General features: G+C 41.2%; 1 protein-coding gene across 3 annotated transcripts in view; it reads right to left on the reverse strand.

The window, feature by feature from the left end:
• Window positions 1-716: 716 nt before the first annotated feature.
• CD99 (CD99 molecule (Xg blood group)) overlaps window positions 717-16,147 on the reverse strand; it is a 117,886-nt gene continuing 102,455 nt past the window's right edge. The window contains exon 8 of one of the 3 annotated variants that reach the window (XM_083361533.1): window positions 717-5,470. In XM_083361533.1, the coding sequence (XP_083217659.1) occupies window positions 5,442-5,470 (29 nt within the window). In that variant the 3' untranslated portion in view covers window positions 717-5,441. The remainder of the gene's footprint in view (window positions 5,471-16,147) is intronic. The other 2 variants (XM_083361534.1, XM_083361532.1) reach the window with 2 other exon arrangements.

Genomic DNA, 16,147 nt, shown 5'->3' on the forward strand with positions numbered 1-16,147 from the left:
GCATAAATAAAAAGCCAGTTAAAATAAGATTAATCCTCAGCCTGGGCCCGAGAGCTCAAAGAGCCAGGTCTTCAGGTCCCGGCGGAATGAACGGAAGTCGGGGACAGTCCTCAGCTCCACTGGCAGCTGGTTCCAAAGGGCAGGCGCCCCCACTGAGAAGGCCCTATCCCTGGGTGTCGTCCGCCGGCAATCTCTTACTGGTGGCACCCTGAGAAGACCCTCCCTGTGGGAGCGCACTGGACGAAGGGAACTTGATGCCGGCAGCAGGTATTCCCTCAGATATCCCGGACCCAAGCCATTTAGGGCTTTATAGGTCATCACCAGCACCTTGAATCTCACCCGGAGGGCAACTGGAAGCCAATGCAGCTCGCGGAGTAGAGGTGTTACATGGGAGTATTGGGAAACCCCCATCACAACTCGCGCGGCTGCATTCTGCACCAGCTGAAGCCTCCGAGTGGTTCTCAAGGGCATCCCCATGTAGAGAGTGTTGCAGTAGTCTAAACGGGAGGTCACGAGCGCATGAGTGACTGTGCGTAGGGCATCTCGGTCCAGATAGGGTCGCAACTGGTGGACAGGCGAACCTGGGCAAAAGCCCCCCTGGTCACGGCTCCTATATGGTCTTCAAAATTGAATCGTGAATCCAGGAGGACGCCCAAGTTGCGAGCCCTATCAACGGGGGGGGGGGTAACACCTCACCCCCCATCGTTAGAGATGGAATAGTCTGGTTGACCCGAGATGCCGATATGCACAGCCACTCAGTCTTGGCAGGATTGAGACGAAGCCTGTTTCTCCCCATCCAGACCTGGACCGCCTCCAGGCACCGGGACATCATGGCGAGGGCATCGCTGGGTTGGTTCAGGGTGGAAAGAAAAAGTTGGGTATCATCAGCGTACTGATGATACCCCACCCCGAAACCACCATTTATGACCATTGCAGTATTTCCATGGTCACATAATCAAAATTTGGATGCTTGCAAGTGGCATGTATTTATGATGATTGGTGTCCCAGGGTATGTGATACCTTTTGTGATCTTCTGAAAGCGAAGTCAGCGGGGAAGCCAGTCACTTAACAACTGTGTTACCAACTTAACAACTGTAGTGATTCAGCTAAGAACTGTGGCAAGGTCATAAAATGGGGCAAAACTGACCCAACAACCATCTTGCTGAGCAACAGAAATTTTGGGTTCAATTATGGTCGTATGTCAAGGACTACTTGTATTTATAGCACAAACATGAACCAAGTTTCCATGATTTATAAACTGCACAATTTAGTAGGGCTACTACACCTGAACTGCAGAAACCTAGACCACTAAATAGCTATAGAGGTAAAGAAAGTTCCAAGCCTTTGCTGCCATCTTGTATTCCTTTTCTGGAAGCTCTAAATTTGAAGCATCGTCATATAATTAGCTTTTTTGCATACATCTTTACATTTTGTTGCAAAAATTACTTTGTCAAATGGCATTGATTTATCTTCTATAAGAGGATTTCCTTGAACTGATGATCAAATGAAAAATAAATATCTTGCTTTGTCTTGGATTGCTTAGCCTTCACAATCCTCTAAGTGTGAATACATTTGAGAAGTAATACCATTTTCTAATTTCTCAAAGGAATCATTGCTGTAAACAAAATATTGTTCAAAGTTGTTCAATATAGCATTCCTAGAAGAAACATATTGTGTTAATGTAGCTGCATTTATACAAATATATTTGACTTGAATCTATCTGAATTACCCTGTGTTTATCTTGGAATATGTTTGTGCTGGATATTCCATTATCTGCCTTTGATCTTTTCATCAAAATGAATCCAGGTACCTATCTGGTCAAAAAACAAATGTTCATATTTCATAAACCACTTCTACTTGATCTAGATCTCAAATCCTCTTCTAAAAATAGAAAATTCTATCCTGCAATGACATTTTCTCAAAATAATCAGGCAAACAATAATTTTAGATTTCTTTATTAAAAGCAAATGACAAGTTTTAATTACCAAATATTTAGAGATTCTCGTAATCTAAAAGAACCATAAATCTATTTAAAAATTAAACATATTGAATTATATATTTCATATAGTGTACATGAATCATATTGTCAACACATGGTAATGATTTGCTTTAAAGAGATTAATGGCCTAATCATATGCATTTTTTTCCAAAGAACAATACCATCTATTTCAATGGTATTTACATCCAAATACATGCAGAACAGCAGCCACTTCTGCACATGCACATTTACATGGAATAGTCTGTAAAGTACTATGTGAAAATTTATTCCATTTTTTAAAAATGTATAGGATACTCTATTAAATGCATATTCCAAACATGTTCTCATTATTTATATAACAAAGTGTGGACACAATGGAATAACATGAGAACTCCTGGCTAAAGTATTGTTATTACATCTGCTGGTTCTTCTCATCCTCAATAGTTCACAGATGTCTTGATTTGTTGATTTAAATTCTGCACTCACTGGTGGGTGAGGAAGAACAAATAGATGAAGACAGCCCATTCAATAAACCATGCTTAGTTTGCCACAAGTAGTTCAGTGTATTTATGATTTGAATTAGTCCTTCTGTTCAGTAACACATGTAAATATCTTTATCAATAGCAATTATTTTTTGCATCAGTCCTGGTTCACAAAATAAGGATTACCGTGTTTCCCCGAAAGAAAGACCTGCCCTGAAAATAAGTCCTAGGTTGATTTTTGGGGGTGGGTGTAATATAAGCCCTACCCCCAAAATAAGCCCCAGTTTTAGGGCAAAGTGTACCCTAAAAATCAAGCTAGGGTGAGGGTGGGTAGATCTTACCATTGCAGCCAGGCCTCCCATGGATGCCTCACCAGATTGAATGGATTTTAATGGATTTAATCGGTAGCTTAGTTCTCAGCTGCAGAGGCCCTTCCAGAAGGCCTCTGACTGCGAAATGCAGGCCAGCGTTCCATTCTCAGCTGCAGAATGAAGCTGCTCCTTCAGTTGCAGAAGAAGTGGGCTGGCTGGGCGGGCCTGTCGGTACTGCTGCTGTGAGGTGAGTGGAAAAGACATCCCACCAAAATAAGACCTGGTGCCTCTTTTGGAGGCAAATAAATAAATAAGACCAGGTCTTATTTTCGAGGAAACACGGTATATAAAAATATTGTAATTGCTAATTGCAATCATCTAATTCATGCACACATTTTTCTTTAAAATGTAGGTTCTTGCTGAATTTATTAAGATTTGGTGTTGAATGTATGCTAGATTCACATGACAGAAAACTGATATTTCATTTATTGAAGTGCAAAGGGCAACTTAGAAATCCAGCATCACTTATGCAGCTAACCTGCATCTAATTTAAATTGGAAGTTGGCCTGATATTCATTTCTAGAAGGCTATGAATACACATATCAGATTATGCCAACATTTACTTAATTCACTTTGGCAAGATGCTTAACTTGAAATAAGAGTTCCCCTTAAATAACATGATACCCTCATTTTTGTTTTCAGTTTATCACCAATTTAAATTATAGTAGGATATTTAACTCAGTTTACATGGTCTCAGTGACCATTTCCAAACCTCCTTTTAATGAAACAATATAAAACACTCAGCTCACATTCCTACTCAATTCATATATTGGCACTTCAAGATATTGTACATAAGGCATCCACAACTGAAGTTTATTGTCTATTTTTTGAAAAATATTGCACAAATACGTCTTTGTGAAATGCAAGGCACAGAACTAGTAGGGCACTTTTGAACTGTAAGGTAAATTCTTAAATAGAGGCACATGCAGTTTTAAATAGTTTTAAGCAGCAACTCCATTACTGAAAAGTTACTTTATTATGGAATAAAGGGCAAAAGAAGATCTAATTATGGACTAGTTCAAATGCTTATTTTAGTTTAGTTCAGCAAGGAATGTGCCTGCTCCTCACCTTTATTCCCCCCTCTGAAAGGAACAGTAAACAACTCCGACAAGTTACTTTAAAATGGCCAAGTAGCATCCACTGCGTATGATTTCTCCAAAGTAGCGCCCTCAAAATAATGTCATCAAAATTTTGTGGTAGCTCTGAATTATTATAGTGCAATTTTATCATTCTTAAAAAAATCACAGAATTGGAAGTTAATTTTGACCAACGTTTTTCAAACTTGGCAACTTTAAGATGCGTGGAGTTCAACTCCCCAAATTTCCCAGTCAGAATGCTAAACCTAAGCAAGCTTAGCCCACTGAGTTTCTCCCATCACTTAATCTTAACAAATTCTTAACTTCCCAATACCAAGAGGTTCCTTGTTGAACTGACAGTGTAAGGGGGAGGAGGCTGTGTCCCAATATAATTGTTGCACATAGCATGTCATTGAAATCCAGGATCCACCATATCCATATCATATTTGGTCATCATTGGCCTAAGAACCTAAGCTACTATATAGCTTGGCAATGTCCTCACATTTAATTAAGGGCTACCAATGGCAGATATTGGTAATAGGAACCAGGATGGCATATCAAACAGTTCCCACACTAACCCTAAGCAAACTTGATCTTAAGGCTATAAAGTGTTTTGGATTCCATTTCAAGGAAGTATTGTATAGCCTATAGGGTTCTATAAAATCATATTTATTTCCATCATCATGCAGCTCAGAAATATAGCCTTACTACACACAAGTAATAAATCTTCAGATGCAAACATGTTCAAGATAAGGATTATTTTAAGATTATTTTTGAGTCAAAACTTAAGGCAACTTAGATTTTTAATGCCTTTAATTCCTATGTACTTGTACACAATGATAAAATTTTAAAAGGTTTGCTAATCAGATAAGGCATTTAACTCCATATCCAATTTTTTAAATGTGATCAAGAACATGTAGAAGCAAAAAGGGTTATTCAAAAATTTATAAACTAAAGATTCAGGGACAAGGGGACTTAGCCCTAAGTCGATTCATACATATTTATAACACGTAACTTCAATTATGAAGTGAGCAATTGTACTGTATTAAGAGCTACTCATCTGGTAAGAGCAAACTTGTGCTTTGCCCCAATATCTAAATAGCTGGCCTTATCCATATGGTGTGATATGCATCAGTATGTAAAGACAAACTGTACTTCACAGAGATATCTATAATCAATATACCTTTCCTTAGTGAACAACCTGCCTGAAGGTATTTTACAAGTACACCTATCTCTCTTTTCAAGGTTCTTGCTAAAAAAAATATCGAAAAGAGAAAAAAAAACTTTAATCCAATCAACAAATGCCATAAAAATATGTTTTAAAACAATAATCACCCTGCATATAATTGAACTTCAAAGGGTAAATGGTGGAGGAAAATATTTTTCATTGGTTAAAAACATCACACTCCCTTTCTAAAGATGTTTCAACAGGCCTATTTTAAAGATCTACTTTGCAATTTCATTGCGTTGCTCCTTCGGGGAATTATGCAGGCTATAAATCCAGTTTCTGGTCTTCTCTTCGTATCAAATTCTGTTACTGTCTCTGCAAAAGTGTATGTTGAACTAAAAGGGGAAAAATAATGAGAAAAGTTATATTCTCTGCTACTATACTACCTGAACAGACAGAAAATGAAAAACATATAGGCCACAACTGAAAGTTGTTATAGCTCATGCTAAATATAATACTTAAAAACCTCCTGCATTGTTTTAAAGAGTTGTTGAGGCCACTTGGAGGTTTATCTGTGTCCTCAAGGTCAACTGTGGTAAGATTTATGGGGTATAGTCAATTTTGACATGTTGAACAACCCTCCCTCAATAGAAGGGGAGGGATATGACATCATCTAACACCAGTCTACAACACAGTCCTTTCAGTGATTCCAAGAAGGCTTCATACCCATTTGCAACACTCAGGTGATCTTGAAGACATAAATAAACCTCCAAGTGGCTTCAACAACTCTCTAAAAAATGCAAGGAATACAAATCCTTCCATTCCCCACCATCCAGTCAGAGCTGAAGAAGCTTCTTGGATGAGAACAAAAGATCTTCAAAGAAGCACAAGAAAGTCCAGTTACCCTCTTGAAAAAGCACATTTGACACATACTGTCAAGTTTCTGACTCATTTCACCCATAGCCAATTTATAATTGTATATATAATTACGTATTAATTTTTCCAGTTAAAGTTGTAATCCTGAACACACTTGGAAGTAAGCATCACTAAATGCATTTGGTTCTTACCAGATTTAAACAGATTGTCCTAAGAAAGTATTTAAAGAAAGAGCAAATGCTCGTCTAAGGTTTTCACTCTCTTCCTTTTTTCCTCAACCAGATGGGTTTTAAAATATTTCCAAAGTCTCTCACTCACTTTCCTTTAAAAGGTCTTTGCAAGTCTGAGGTATAATTGTAAATGAAGAGGTTAGTGGTTGGTACTTACCTTATTTTTAAGTTAAAAAGTAAACAAAAAGTCAAGACAGAAATGGCAGTTTTGCCTCTCTTTTCTTTATATTAAATATAACCGCTTGGGCTTCATCACTGTGTGTTGGGGGGAGAGAGAACGGGGGGAAGCTCAGCTAATCTCAATGTACACATGTTGTACTTTGACAATAAAGGTTTATTATTATTATCATCATCATCCCAGTTCTATTATTTCCTTATAGAAATTATTCCTTTAATTTTGGAAATTTTCTTCATTAAAAAAAATCCTAAAATGACTTATATTTCCTAATTTCTGACATATATCAGAATTCTTAGATTTCAGGATTCTGATTAAACACTGAAAACAACATTAGGAAAAAATTAATATGCTAGAGAAAGCTATAAGTAAAGATAAAATGATAAAGGACAAGTATGCATATATATCCCCTTCATGGATTACTGCTTTGTCGTGGCGAAGGAGCTTGTGTAATTCAATGAGGCTATGAGCTATGCCATGCAGGGCCACCCAAGACGGACAGGTCATAACAGAGAGTTCTGACAAAATGTGATCCGCGGGAGAAGGAAATGGCAACCCACTCCAGTATCTTTGCCATGAAAACCCCATGGACAGTATCAAAAGGCAAAAAGATATGATGGTGGAAGATGAGCCCCTCAGGTTGGAAGGCGTCCAATATGCTACCTGGGGAAGAGCAGAGGGCTAGTACTAGTAGCACCAGAAAGAATGAAGGGACTGGACCAAAGCCGAAAGGACGCTCAGGTGTGGATGTATCTGGTGGTGAAAGGAAAGTCTGAAGCTGTAAAGAATTTTTCTCCATAGGAACCTGGAACGTAAGATCTATGAATCAAGGAAAGCTGGACATGGTCAAATAAGAGATGACAAGACTGAACATCGACATCTTAGGAATCAGCGAACTAAAATGGCAGGGACCTAACAGAGGCAGAAGAGATTAAGAAGAGGTGGCAAAATTACACAGAAGAACTATACAAGAACGAGCTTAACATCCCTGATAACTACGATGAGGTGGTCACTGACCTCAAGCCAGACATCCTAGAATGTGAAGTGAAGTGGGCCTTAGGAAAGCTGAGTAACAACAAAGCTAGTGGAGGTAACAGTATTCCAGCTGAGCTATTCAAAATCTTAAAAGACGATTAAAAGACCACCTTATTCTAATAATATGTGAAATCAGCATCCTGTGTGTTTCTGTTGTGACCTTCCTTTCTGATCCTACCATGAGTAAAACTTATTCCAAATTTTGTAGTAATCTGACTGGCCTTTATTTTTAATTTCCAAAGTTAACTTGTCCATTTCTGCACACGCCCAAATTTTACTTATCACTTCACTCTTTTCCGGTATTTCACTGTTTTTCCATTTTTGGGCGAACGTCATTCTCACTGCTGTGATGATACGTATTATTAAATATAACTCTTCTTTGCTATGTTTCTCTTTTGTTATGCCAAGCAGGAAAAATTCTGGTCTACATTCGACTCTCTGACCTAATATTTCCTCTAGCTATGTCCGAATCCTTTGCCAATACTTTTGTGTCTTATTACAGGACCACCAAACATGTTCTTCGGAACACTTCCAACAGCTAGGGGATATTGTCTTGTACGTTTTGGCTAATCATGCTGGGGGGAGATGCCACCGATAAAACATTTTATATAAATTTTCTTTATAAGCTGAGGCCAGCGTTATCTTTTTATTTCTATCCCAGAGAGTTTGCCAGATATCACAATCTATGCCATATCCCAAATTTTTAGCCCATATCAGCATTGGTTCTTTAACGTGTTCCTCAAACATTTTGTACCCCAATAGCAAACTATACAATTTCCTTATTTGTTTCTCATCTGGCCCCAATAAAATTTTATCCAATGCAGTTTCTTGAATATTTATCCCACACTCTTTCTTATCTTTCCCATATCGTGTTTGTATCTGTAGGTAAGCCCACCATTTTATCCCTTGTTGTTCCTTGTTTTATCCCTTGTTTCGGGGTGGGGTATCATCAGTACACTGATGATACCCAACTTTTTCTTTCCACCCCGAACCAACCCAGTGATGCCCTCGCCGTGATGTCCCGGTGCCTGGAGGCGGTTCAGGTCTGGATGGGGAGAAACAGGCTTCGTCTCAATCCCGCCAAGACTGAGTGGCTGTGCATATCGGCATCTCGGGCTAACCAGATTATTCCACCTCTAACGATGGGGGGTGAGGTGTTACCCCCGTTGATAGGGCTCGCAACTTGGGCATCCTCCTGGATTCACGACTCAATTTTGAAGACCACATAGGAGCCATGACCAGGGGGGCTTTTGCACAGGTTCGCCTGGTGCGCCAGTTGAGTCCCTATCTGGACTGAGATGCCCTACGCACAGTTACTCATGTGCTCGTGACCTCCCGTTTGGACTACTGCAACGCTCTCTACATGGGGCTGCCCTTGAAGACCACTCGGAGGCTTCAGCTGGTGCAGAATGCGGCCGCGCGAGTTGTAATGGGGGTCTCCCGATACTCCCATGTAACACCTCTACTCCGCAAGCTGCATTGGCTTCTGGTTGCCCTCCGGGTGAAATTCAAGGTGCTGGTTATCACCTATAAAGCCCTACATGGCCTGGGTCCGGGGTATTTGAGGGAACACCTGCTGCCGGCATCAAATGCCCTTCGCCCAGTGCGCTCCCACAGGGAGGGTCTGCTCAGGGTCCCGCCGGTAAGAGATTGCCGGCGGGTGACACCCAGGGATAGGGCCTTCTCAGTGGGGGCGCCTGCCCTCTGGAACCAGCTGCCAGTGGAGCTGAGGACTGCCCCCGACCTCCGGTCATTCCACCGGGGCCTGAAGACCTGGCTCTTCGAGCTCTTGGGCCCAGGCTGAGGAGTAATTTATTTTAATCGGGGTTTTAATTGCACAGGGTTAGTTTAATTTTTTTTAAAATTGGTTTTAACTTTTGTATTGCTGGTTTTTTAACTCCCTGTAAACCGCCCTGAGTCCTCAGGGAAAGGGCGGTATATAAATGTAATAAAATAAATAAATAAATAAATAGTTCCTGTCTAGATTTCAGTTCTCCCATTTCATTCATAATATCCTTATATGTAGTACTGTTTTCCAAATTAAACAAATTTGGGTAGACTATCGCTTCAAGGGTGGACAACCAGACTGGTACTTTAACGTAATTTTGTTTTCTAATTTTATTCCAAATTTTAAGTAGCGCTTGTCTAATCCGATGGTTTTGAAAATGTTGATATAACCCTTGCTTCTCATTCCATGGGAATGCATGTCAGCCTAACTGCAGATCGTGGCCTTCTAGAGTTAATAATCTTTTATTCTTTAAAATTATCCATTCTCTAATCCAAGTTAACGCTGCTGCATGATAATATGTTTCCCAGTCTGGTAGTCCAAAACCCCCATTTTCTTTAACATCCTGCAGATGTTTCATTTTAATCCTTGGGTTTTTCCCTTGCCATATACAATTTAATGTCAATTTGTTCAGGTTCCCAAAATTTTTTTGATCAAGTTGTATAGGAATATTTTGGAAGAGGAATAGGATTTTAGGTAATACATTCATTTTTATGACAATGAAAGGCTCAAATTTCCCCATCTTTCCAGGTTTTCTTTTATTTGTTTCACTATTTTGTCATAATTGTCTTCTTTGATTGAAGTGCATCTGGCCGTAATAGTAATTCCTAGATATTTTATCTTCTTAACTATTTGTATATCCATAATCCTAGCCAAGTTTTCTTTCTGTTTATTCGTCATATTTTTAACAATCATTTTAGTTTTACCCTTGTTTATTTTCAGCCCAGCAACTTCTCCATATTTATCTAATTCTTCCAACAGTTTCGGTCCCGATTGTTGTGTATCCTCCATAATAAAGACCAAATCGTCTGCAAATGCGTGAAGGTTAAAAATTTCTTTTTTAATTTCTAATTCTTTTATATGTGGTTCGTTCCTAATTATCCTCGTTAGGACCTCTAGCATCAGTATAAATAGTAATGGGGATAAAGGACATCCTTGTCGTGTTCCTTTTTGTATTTGAAATTTCCTGGTTGCTTCTCCATTTATTATTATTTTAGCTTCCTGATTAGTATATATTGCCCTTATTATATTTATAAATTTTTCACAAATATCCATATACCTAACTTGTTGATATATAAATGGCCACTTAACGTTATCAAAAGCCTTCTGGGCATCTAGGAATAATAACGCCATTTGTTGTCCACTATGTATTTCATAATATTCTAGGGTGTCCAATATTATCCTAATGTTGTGTTTAGTTTGTCTTTTGGCTAGAAATCCATTCTGGTCCACATGTATAAAATTATTTAAAAAACCTTTTTAATCGCTGAGCTATAATTGTTGTGAATATCTTAAAAGTCGTTGGCGCTGTTTGAATTTGTTCTACCAGCAGCAAGTTCTGACTGCTGGCCCAGTGATGGATTCTATTGCAAATCAGGGCTGTTTCCAGAGGAGGCGAGGACCTGGAGCTTATGGAGCGAAGGAACTGGATGAAGCTGTCGGCAGGCCCAGAGGAAGAGAGAGAGGCTTTTGGAGGAGTTGGTGGCGGTGGCAGCAGCGTGCTCCAGGGGCGAAAAGAAGCAAGGCCTCTTTAAGGAAAGGGTGGAAGAGTCAGGATCAGAAAAAGGAAAGAAGATAAGGTTGTCAGAATACAAGCTAACTTGAGGGCTAATCCACATGGAGCCCCATTTCCATCTGTCCTGTTTGCCATCACTCACTCCCTAGAGACTAAAATGGACAATGTGAAATTTGAGCGGGCCCCGAACAAGGAGTATATATCGGAGGTGGTGACCCTTTGAGAGCTGTATGCAACGAAATTTCATTTTGATGTATGCTGATTGGTGTACATTCAAAGTGACAATAAAGTTATCATCATCATCATCATCATAGTCAGAATTAAGTAAAGATATTGGTCTATAGTTTTGAATTGATATATGGTCTGGTGTTATCTTTTGGAATCAGGACAATATTCGCCTTTGACCATGACTTTGGGGTTTTTGCTTCATCCAGGACCGTGTTAAACACATCCAATAAAGGTTGTCCTAAAATGTTTTGTTGTTCCTTATAAATTTCTATTGGGAGGCCGTCAGGACCCGATGCTTTGTTATTTTTTTTTGTTAATGGCCATTATCACCTCTGACATCCTAATTTCTTCGTTTAACATATTTTTAATTTCCACTGTAACTTTTGGTAGTGTTGCTTTTTTGAAACATTCCTCTGCTTTCTCGTCATTTTCCTGGCTATCTTCCTCATAAAATTCCTGGGCTATAATTTTTTTCTCCTCTTCTTGATAGTGTATTCTCCCTTTGTCATCTCGTAATTTACTAATCCAACTTTTCTCCTTTTGTTTTTTTAAATTTGTGTGCAAGCCATCGACCAGGTTTGTTTGCATTTTTGAAAATGTTCTGTTTTATACATCTTATCTGTTGTGCTAATTTTTCTTTTTCTAAGATGTTAAGTTTATGTTTAATTAAATCCATTTGTTGTTTTACATTCTTTTTTGTGGTTCTTGTTAGAGTATTGTTTCTAATCTTTTGTATTCCCCTTCTAACATTTTCTGTTGATTTTTCTCCTTAGTCTTTTTCGCCATATATGCTATAACTACTCCTCTCATAATAGCCTTAGCTGTGTCCCAATGATTTTGGATAGAGGTGTCTTTAGCTTTATTTTCTTTAAAAAAAGAAGTCCAATTCTCTCTCCATCTTTAATCTGAAGTCATCTTCTTTTAATATTGATCTTTGCATCTAGATGTTTTTTTGGACCCTTTCCAGCTAAATTTCACAGGGTTGTGGTCTGCCCAGGTGCTTGTCTCTATGCACACGTCTTTGACTTCAGAGTTAATTTCCCTTGACATCCACACCATGTCAATCCTAGACCATGAACTATGTCGATTAGAATAATATGTATACTGTCTAGCCTCACGATTCCTTTCTCTCCATATGTCCTGGATATTTAGATCTTTGGCCAATTTGAAAAAGGATCTTGGTAGTGTTCTTCTTTTCCTTTTCCTGGTCTTATTACCCTTGTAGTCCAAATTATTATCAATAATAGCATTGAAGTCTCCTAGCACACAGATCTCATCGTACTCTATATCACATATCTTATTATGTAACTTTTAAAAAAACTGTTCTTGGTTTCCATTCAGGGCATATATTTCTGCAATCACTACTTTCCTATGGTTTATTTCTACCCCAACTATCAATATTCTACCTTCTCTATCTTTATAAATTTGTTTAGCTACCAATTTCTCATTCACATATAATACCACCCTCCTCTTTTTTTGTTGATCTAATGATAGAAATATATTTCCTAATTTTGGTTGATCTAACAGGTATTTTTGTTGTTCTTTTATATGAACTTCCTGAATTGCAATTATATTTAATTTTTGACGAATAAGTTTATTAAAGATTTTCCATCTTTTCATTGGCAAGTTTAAACCATTAATATTAAAGTGACAAAATCCTGCATTCATCTCCCTTTAGTTTACTTCTATCTGGGTCTTGTGCTTCTCGTTGTGCGGATCTCTCATTTCTTTGTCTCTGCCTTCATATTTCTCTGTAGTCTCTCCAGATTTATTTCCTCTATCCTCTATTCCTAGTACTTTCCCTACTATAGCCATCTTTCTTGCATCCCTTTCTCTTATGTCCCCTCCATCTTGGTCTTCTACTTCATCTTCATTGTTAAAGTGGAGCTTATAAAAATCTTTGGCCTTGTCTATCGACTCTAATCTATACCTTCTATGTTGCCATGTGACTAGAATGCCTTCTGGAGTTAGCCATCTAAAGTTCACAATATAATCAATTTCGATGTCAAAAATTGGTAGCCTCGTCTTAAATCCCTCATTCTTTTAGGTATTTGTTTGAGAATTGTTATTTGTTGTCCTCCATAGTCTAGCAGCTCCTCTCTTGATCTATGTAGTAATTCATCCCGGGTCGATTTTTTAACCAATCTCACATGTACTTCTTTCAGAAGATTATGTCTCCTCGCATAATTAGTTTGGACCCTATACGTCTCATCTATTTCCGCCAACATTTCATCTTTTCCTATGCCTAGTGCTTTCGCCATTAAATATGCCATCATGTCCAGCAGGTCTTCACCTTTTTTTTCCTTAACGTTTTGAAAGCGCAGATAGTGGGTGGCTTTCTCTGCTTCCAGGAAGATCACTGTTGTTTCAAGCTGTCTGTTCCCCCAGATTAGTGTTTCACTTAAGTCCTCTACTTTCTTCTTCTCCTTCTCCATTCTTACTTCCATTTCCTGTAATTTTTGCTCGTTTTTTTATTAATTGTTGTTGGATCCCCTCAAATTTACCATCAATCACTTGTATTTTTGCCTTTAGCTCAGGGCTTTTCAACCTTTTCACCCATTGTACCACTTTTAGGATAAGGCAATGTCCGAGTACCACCAGTCACTCAGCAAGGTGTCAAAAACTTGACCAAAAAAAAAAGAAAAAGAAAAAACAATTCACTTAGTGACTGTTCAAAGTTACGACGGCACTGAAAAAAGTGACTTGTGACCATTTTTCACATCTATGACCATTGCAGCATCCCCAGGGTCATGTGATTTATATTCAGATGCTTGGCAACCAATTCATATTTATGATGGTCACATTGTTCCAGGGTCATGTGATCGCCTTTTGCAACCTTGTGACAAGCACTTAACCACCATATTACTAATTTAATCTCTCTCCCTCTCTCTCCCCTCTCTTTCTCTCTGTCCCTCTATTTCTCTGTCCCTCCCTCCCTTTCTCTCCTTCTTTCTCTCTTCCTCCTTCTCCCTCTTTCTCTCCCTCTATTTCTCTCTCTCTTTTTCTCTCCTCTCCCTTTCTCTCTCTATTTCTCTCTTTCTCTCCCTTTCTTTCCCTGTCTATTTCTCTCCCTCTCTCCCATTGTCCCTTCCTTCCTTCTTTCCTTCATTTCTTCCTTCCCTCCCTCTTTGTCCTTTCCTCCTTCCCTCCCTCCCACTGTCATTTCCTTCCTTCCTTCCTTCCTTCCTTCCTTCCTTCCTTCCTTCCTTCCTTCCTTCCTTCCTTCCTTCCTAATCCATTTTTACCAAGAAACCTGATGCCCACTTAACTCTTTATGAAGCACCCAAGGAAAGTTAGGGAAGATCTATCAACGATACTCGGAGGTTGCTAGCTCATTTAATAAGCTTTATTCCATCAACATAAACACCTCGCATTCGCTCACAGTCTATCCATGCATGCCAACAATGCTGCTGTGGACCACGGGACAGGAAGGCGCCCTTCACACGGGATGGATGGAAGACACGCCAAAGCACCCTTCGCCCAGCTGCCTTCTGCAGACGCATCCAGAGTCCCCGGTGGGGGGAGATCTGGGGCTGAGGCGCACTTGGGGAAGCACACGGCAGCAAATCACAATCAGCTGCTCTTGGGGGACGGAGGCACAAAGCCGGCCAAACAGGGCTCGGAGCGGTTGACTGTCCCGGACCACAACTGCACTTCCACATTTCCCAAGGCAGCCCCCACAGACAGAGTGCAGCGCAGGGAAGACACACCAAAGCTTGTCCCGGAGCCTCCCACTGCCGGAAGCCTGCGGCGGCGGCATAACGGGACTTGCAAAAAGCGGGGTGGGCAGCGGCGGCTGCTCATGGCGCTGCCCAAAAGCAAACAGAGCAAAAGCAAGCAGGCGGAGCCTCCCACTGCTGGAAGCCTGCTTGCAAAAAGCGGGGGGGGGGGGGCGGCGGCAGCTGCTTACAGTGCTAGCTAAAAGCAAGCAGGGCAAGGCTGCTATCAAGCCCCAGGCTCCACAATCAACTTGGTGGATGTGTGGGGAGGAATCCGCACAGCAAACCAGCTGATTGGCAGAGCAATGAGCAGCTGCCTTTGGTGCATCTTCCCTGCGCTGTGCTTTGTCGGCAGCTCAAATCCGGAGTCTCAGCCTCCCAGCTGATCGGCGGAGCAACAAGCGGCTGGCAGGCCAGGTAGCCGGGTTGCTGCATGGATTCCCCCTTCACAACCAGTTGATTCTCGAGCCCGGGGCTTCATAGCAGCCTTGCCCTGCTTGCTCTTGCCCGGCGTTGTGAACAGCTGCTGCCGCCTGTCCTGCTTTTTGCAAGTAGGCTTCCGGCAGCAGAGGCTCCGGGGCGAGCTTTGGCGCGTCTTCCCTGTGGTGCGCTCTGTCAGCGGCTCAAATCCAGAGTCTCAGCCTCCCAGCTGATTGGCGGACCAATGAGCAGCTGGCAGGCCAGGTAGCTGGGTTGCTGCACGGATTCCCTCTCCCCAACCCAGTTGATTGTTAAGCCTGGGGCTCGACAGCCGCTCCTGCTCAAAAGGCAGTGTTTGGCGGCTGGTAAGGCACTCGTGCGGGGCTCTCCCGGGGATGGCGGGCCAAACGGGGACCAGCCTCGCCCTCTCCGCATTAGAGCAGCACCCGCGGAGGAGGCCAAGGGCAAGCAGGGCATGGCCACTCCTGCTCGACAGGCAGGGTTCGGCGGCTGGCGAGACGCTCGTGCAGGGCTCTCACGGGACTGGCGGGCGATGGGGAAGGAGCAAGCTAATCGTCTTACCGGTACCTGGGATTCCGACACGCCTTCCCGGCCACATGTGCCCTGAAGAAGTGCCGATCAGAAGTCAATCCGGTTGCTGCACAACAAGTCCCTGGGGAGGGCAGGGTCTCACTCTGTGCCTGCGTGTGCCCTCTGTAGGGTTCCTGCAGGCCACTGCCAAGCAGCATGCTTTCCGGAAGCAAGTGAGCTGGGAAGGAGCAGAGCGTGGGGGTGGGGGGGAGGCGGCGTGAGGAGGCAGGCGATGCCGCGTACCACCAGCCAGGTGCTCGTGTACCACTAGTGGTAC

This window comes from Vipera ursinii (assembly GCF_947247035.1).
Source record: "Vipera ursinii genome assembly, chromosome: 4".
Taxonomy (NCBI): Eukaryota; Metazoa; Chordata; class Lepidosauria; order Squamata; family Viperidae; genus Vipera; species Vipera ursinii.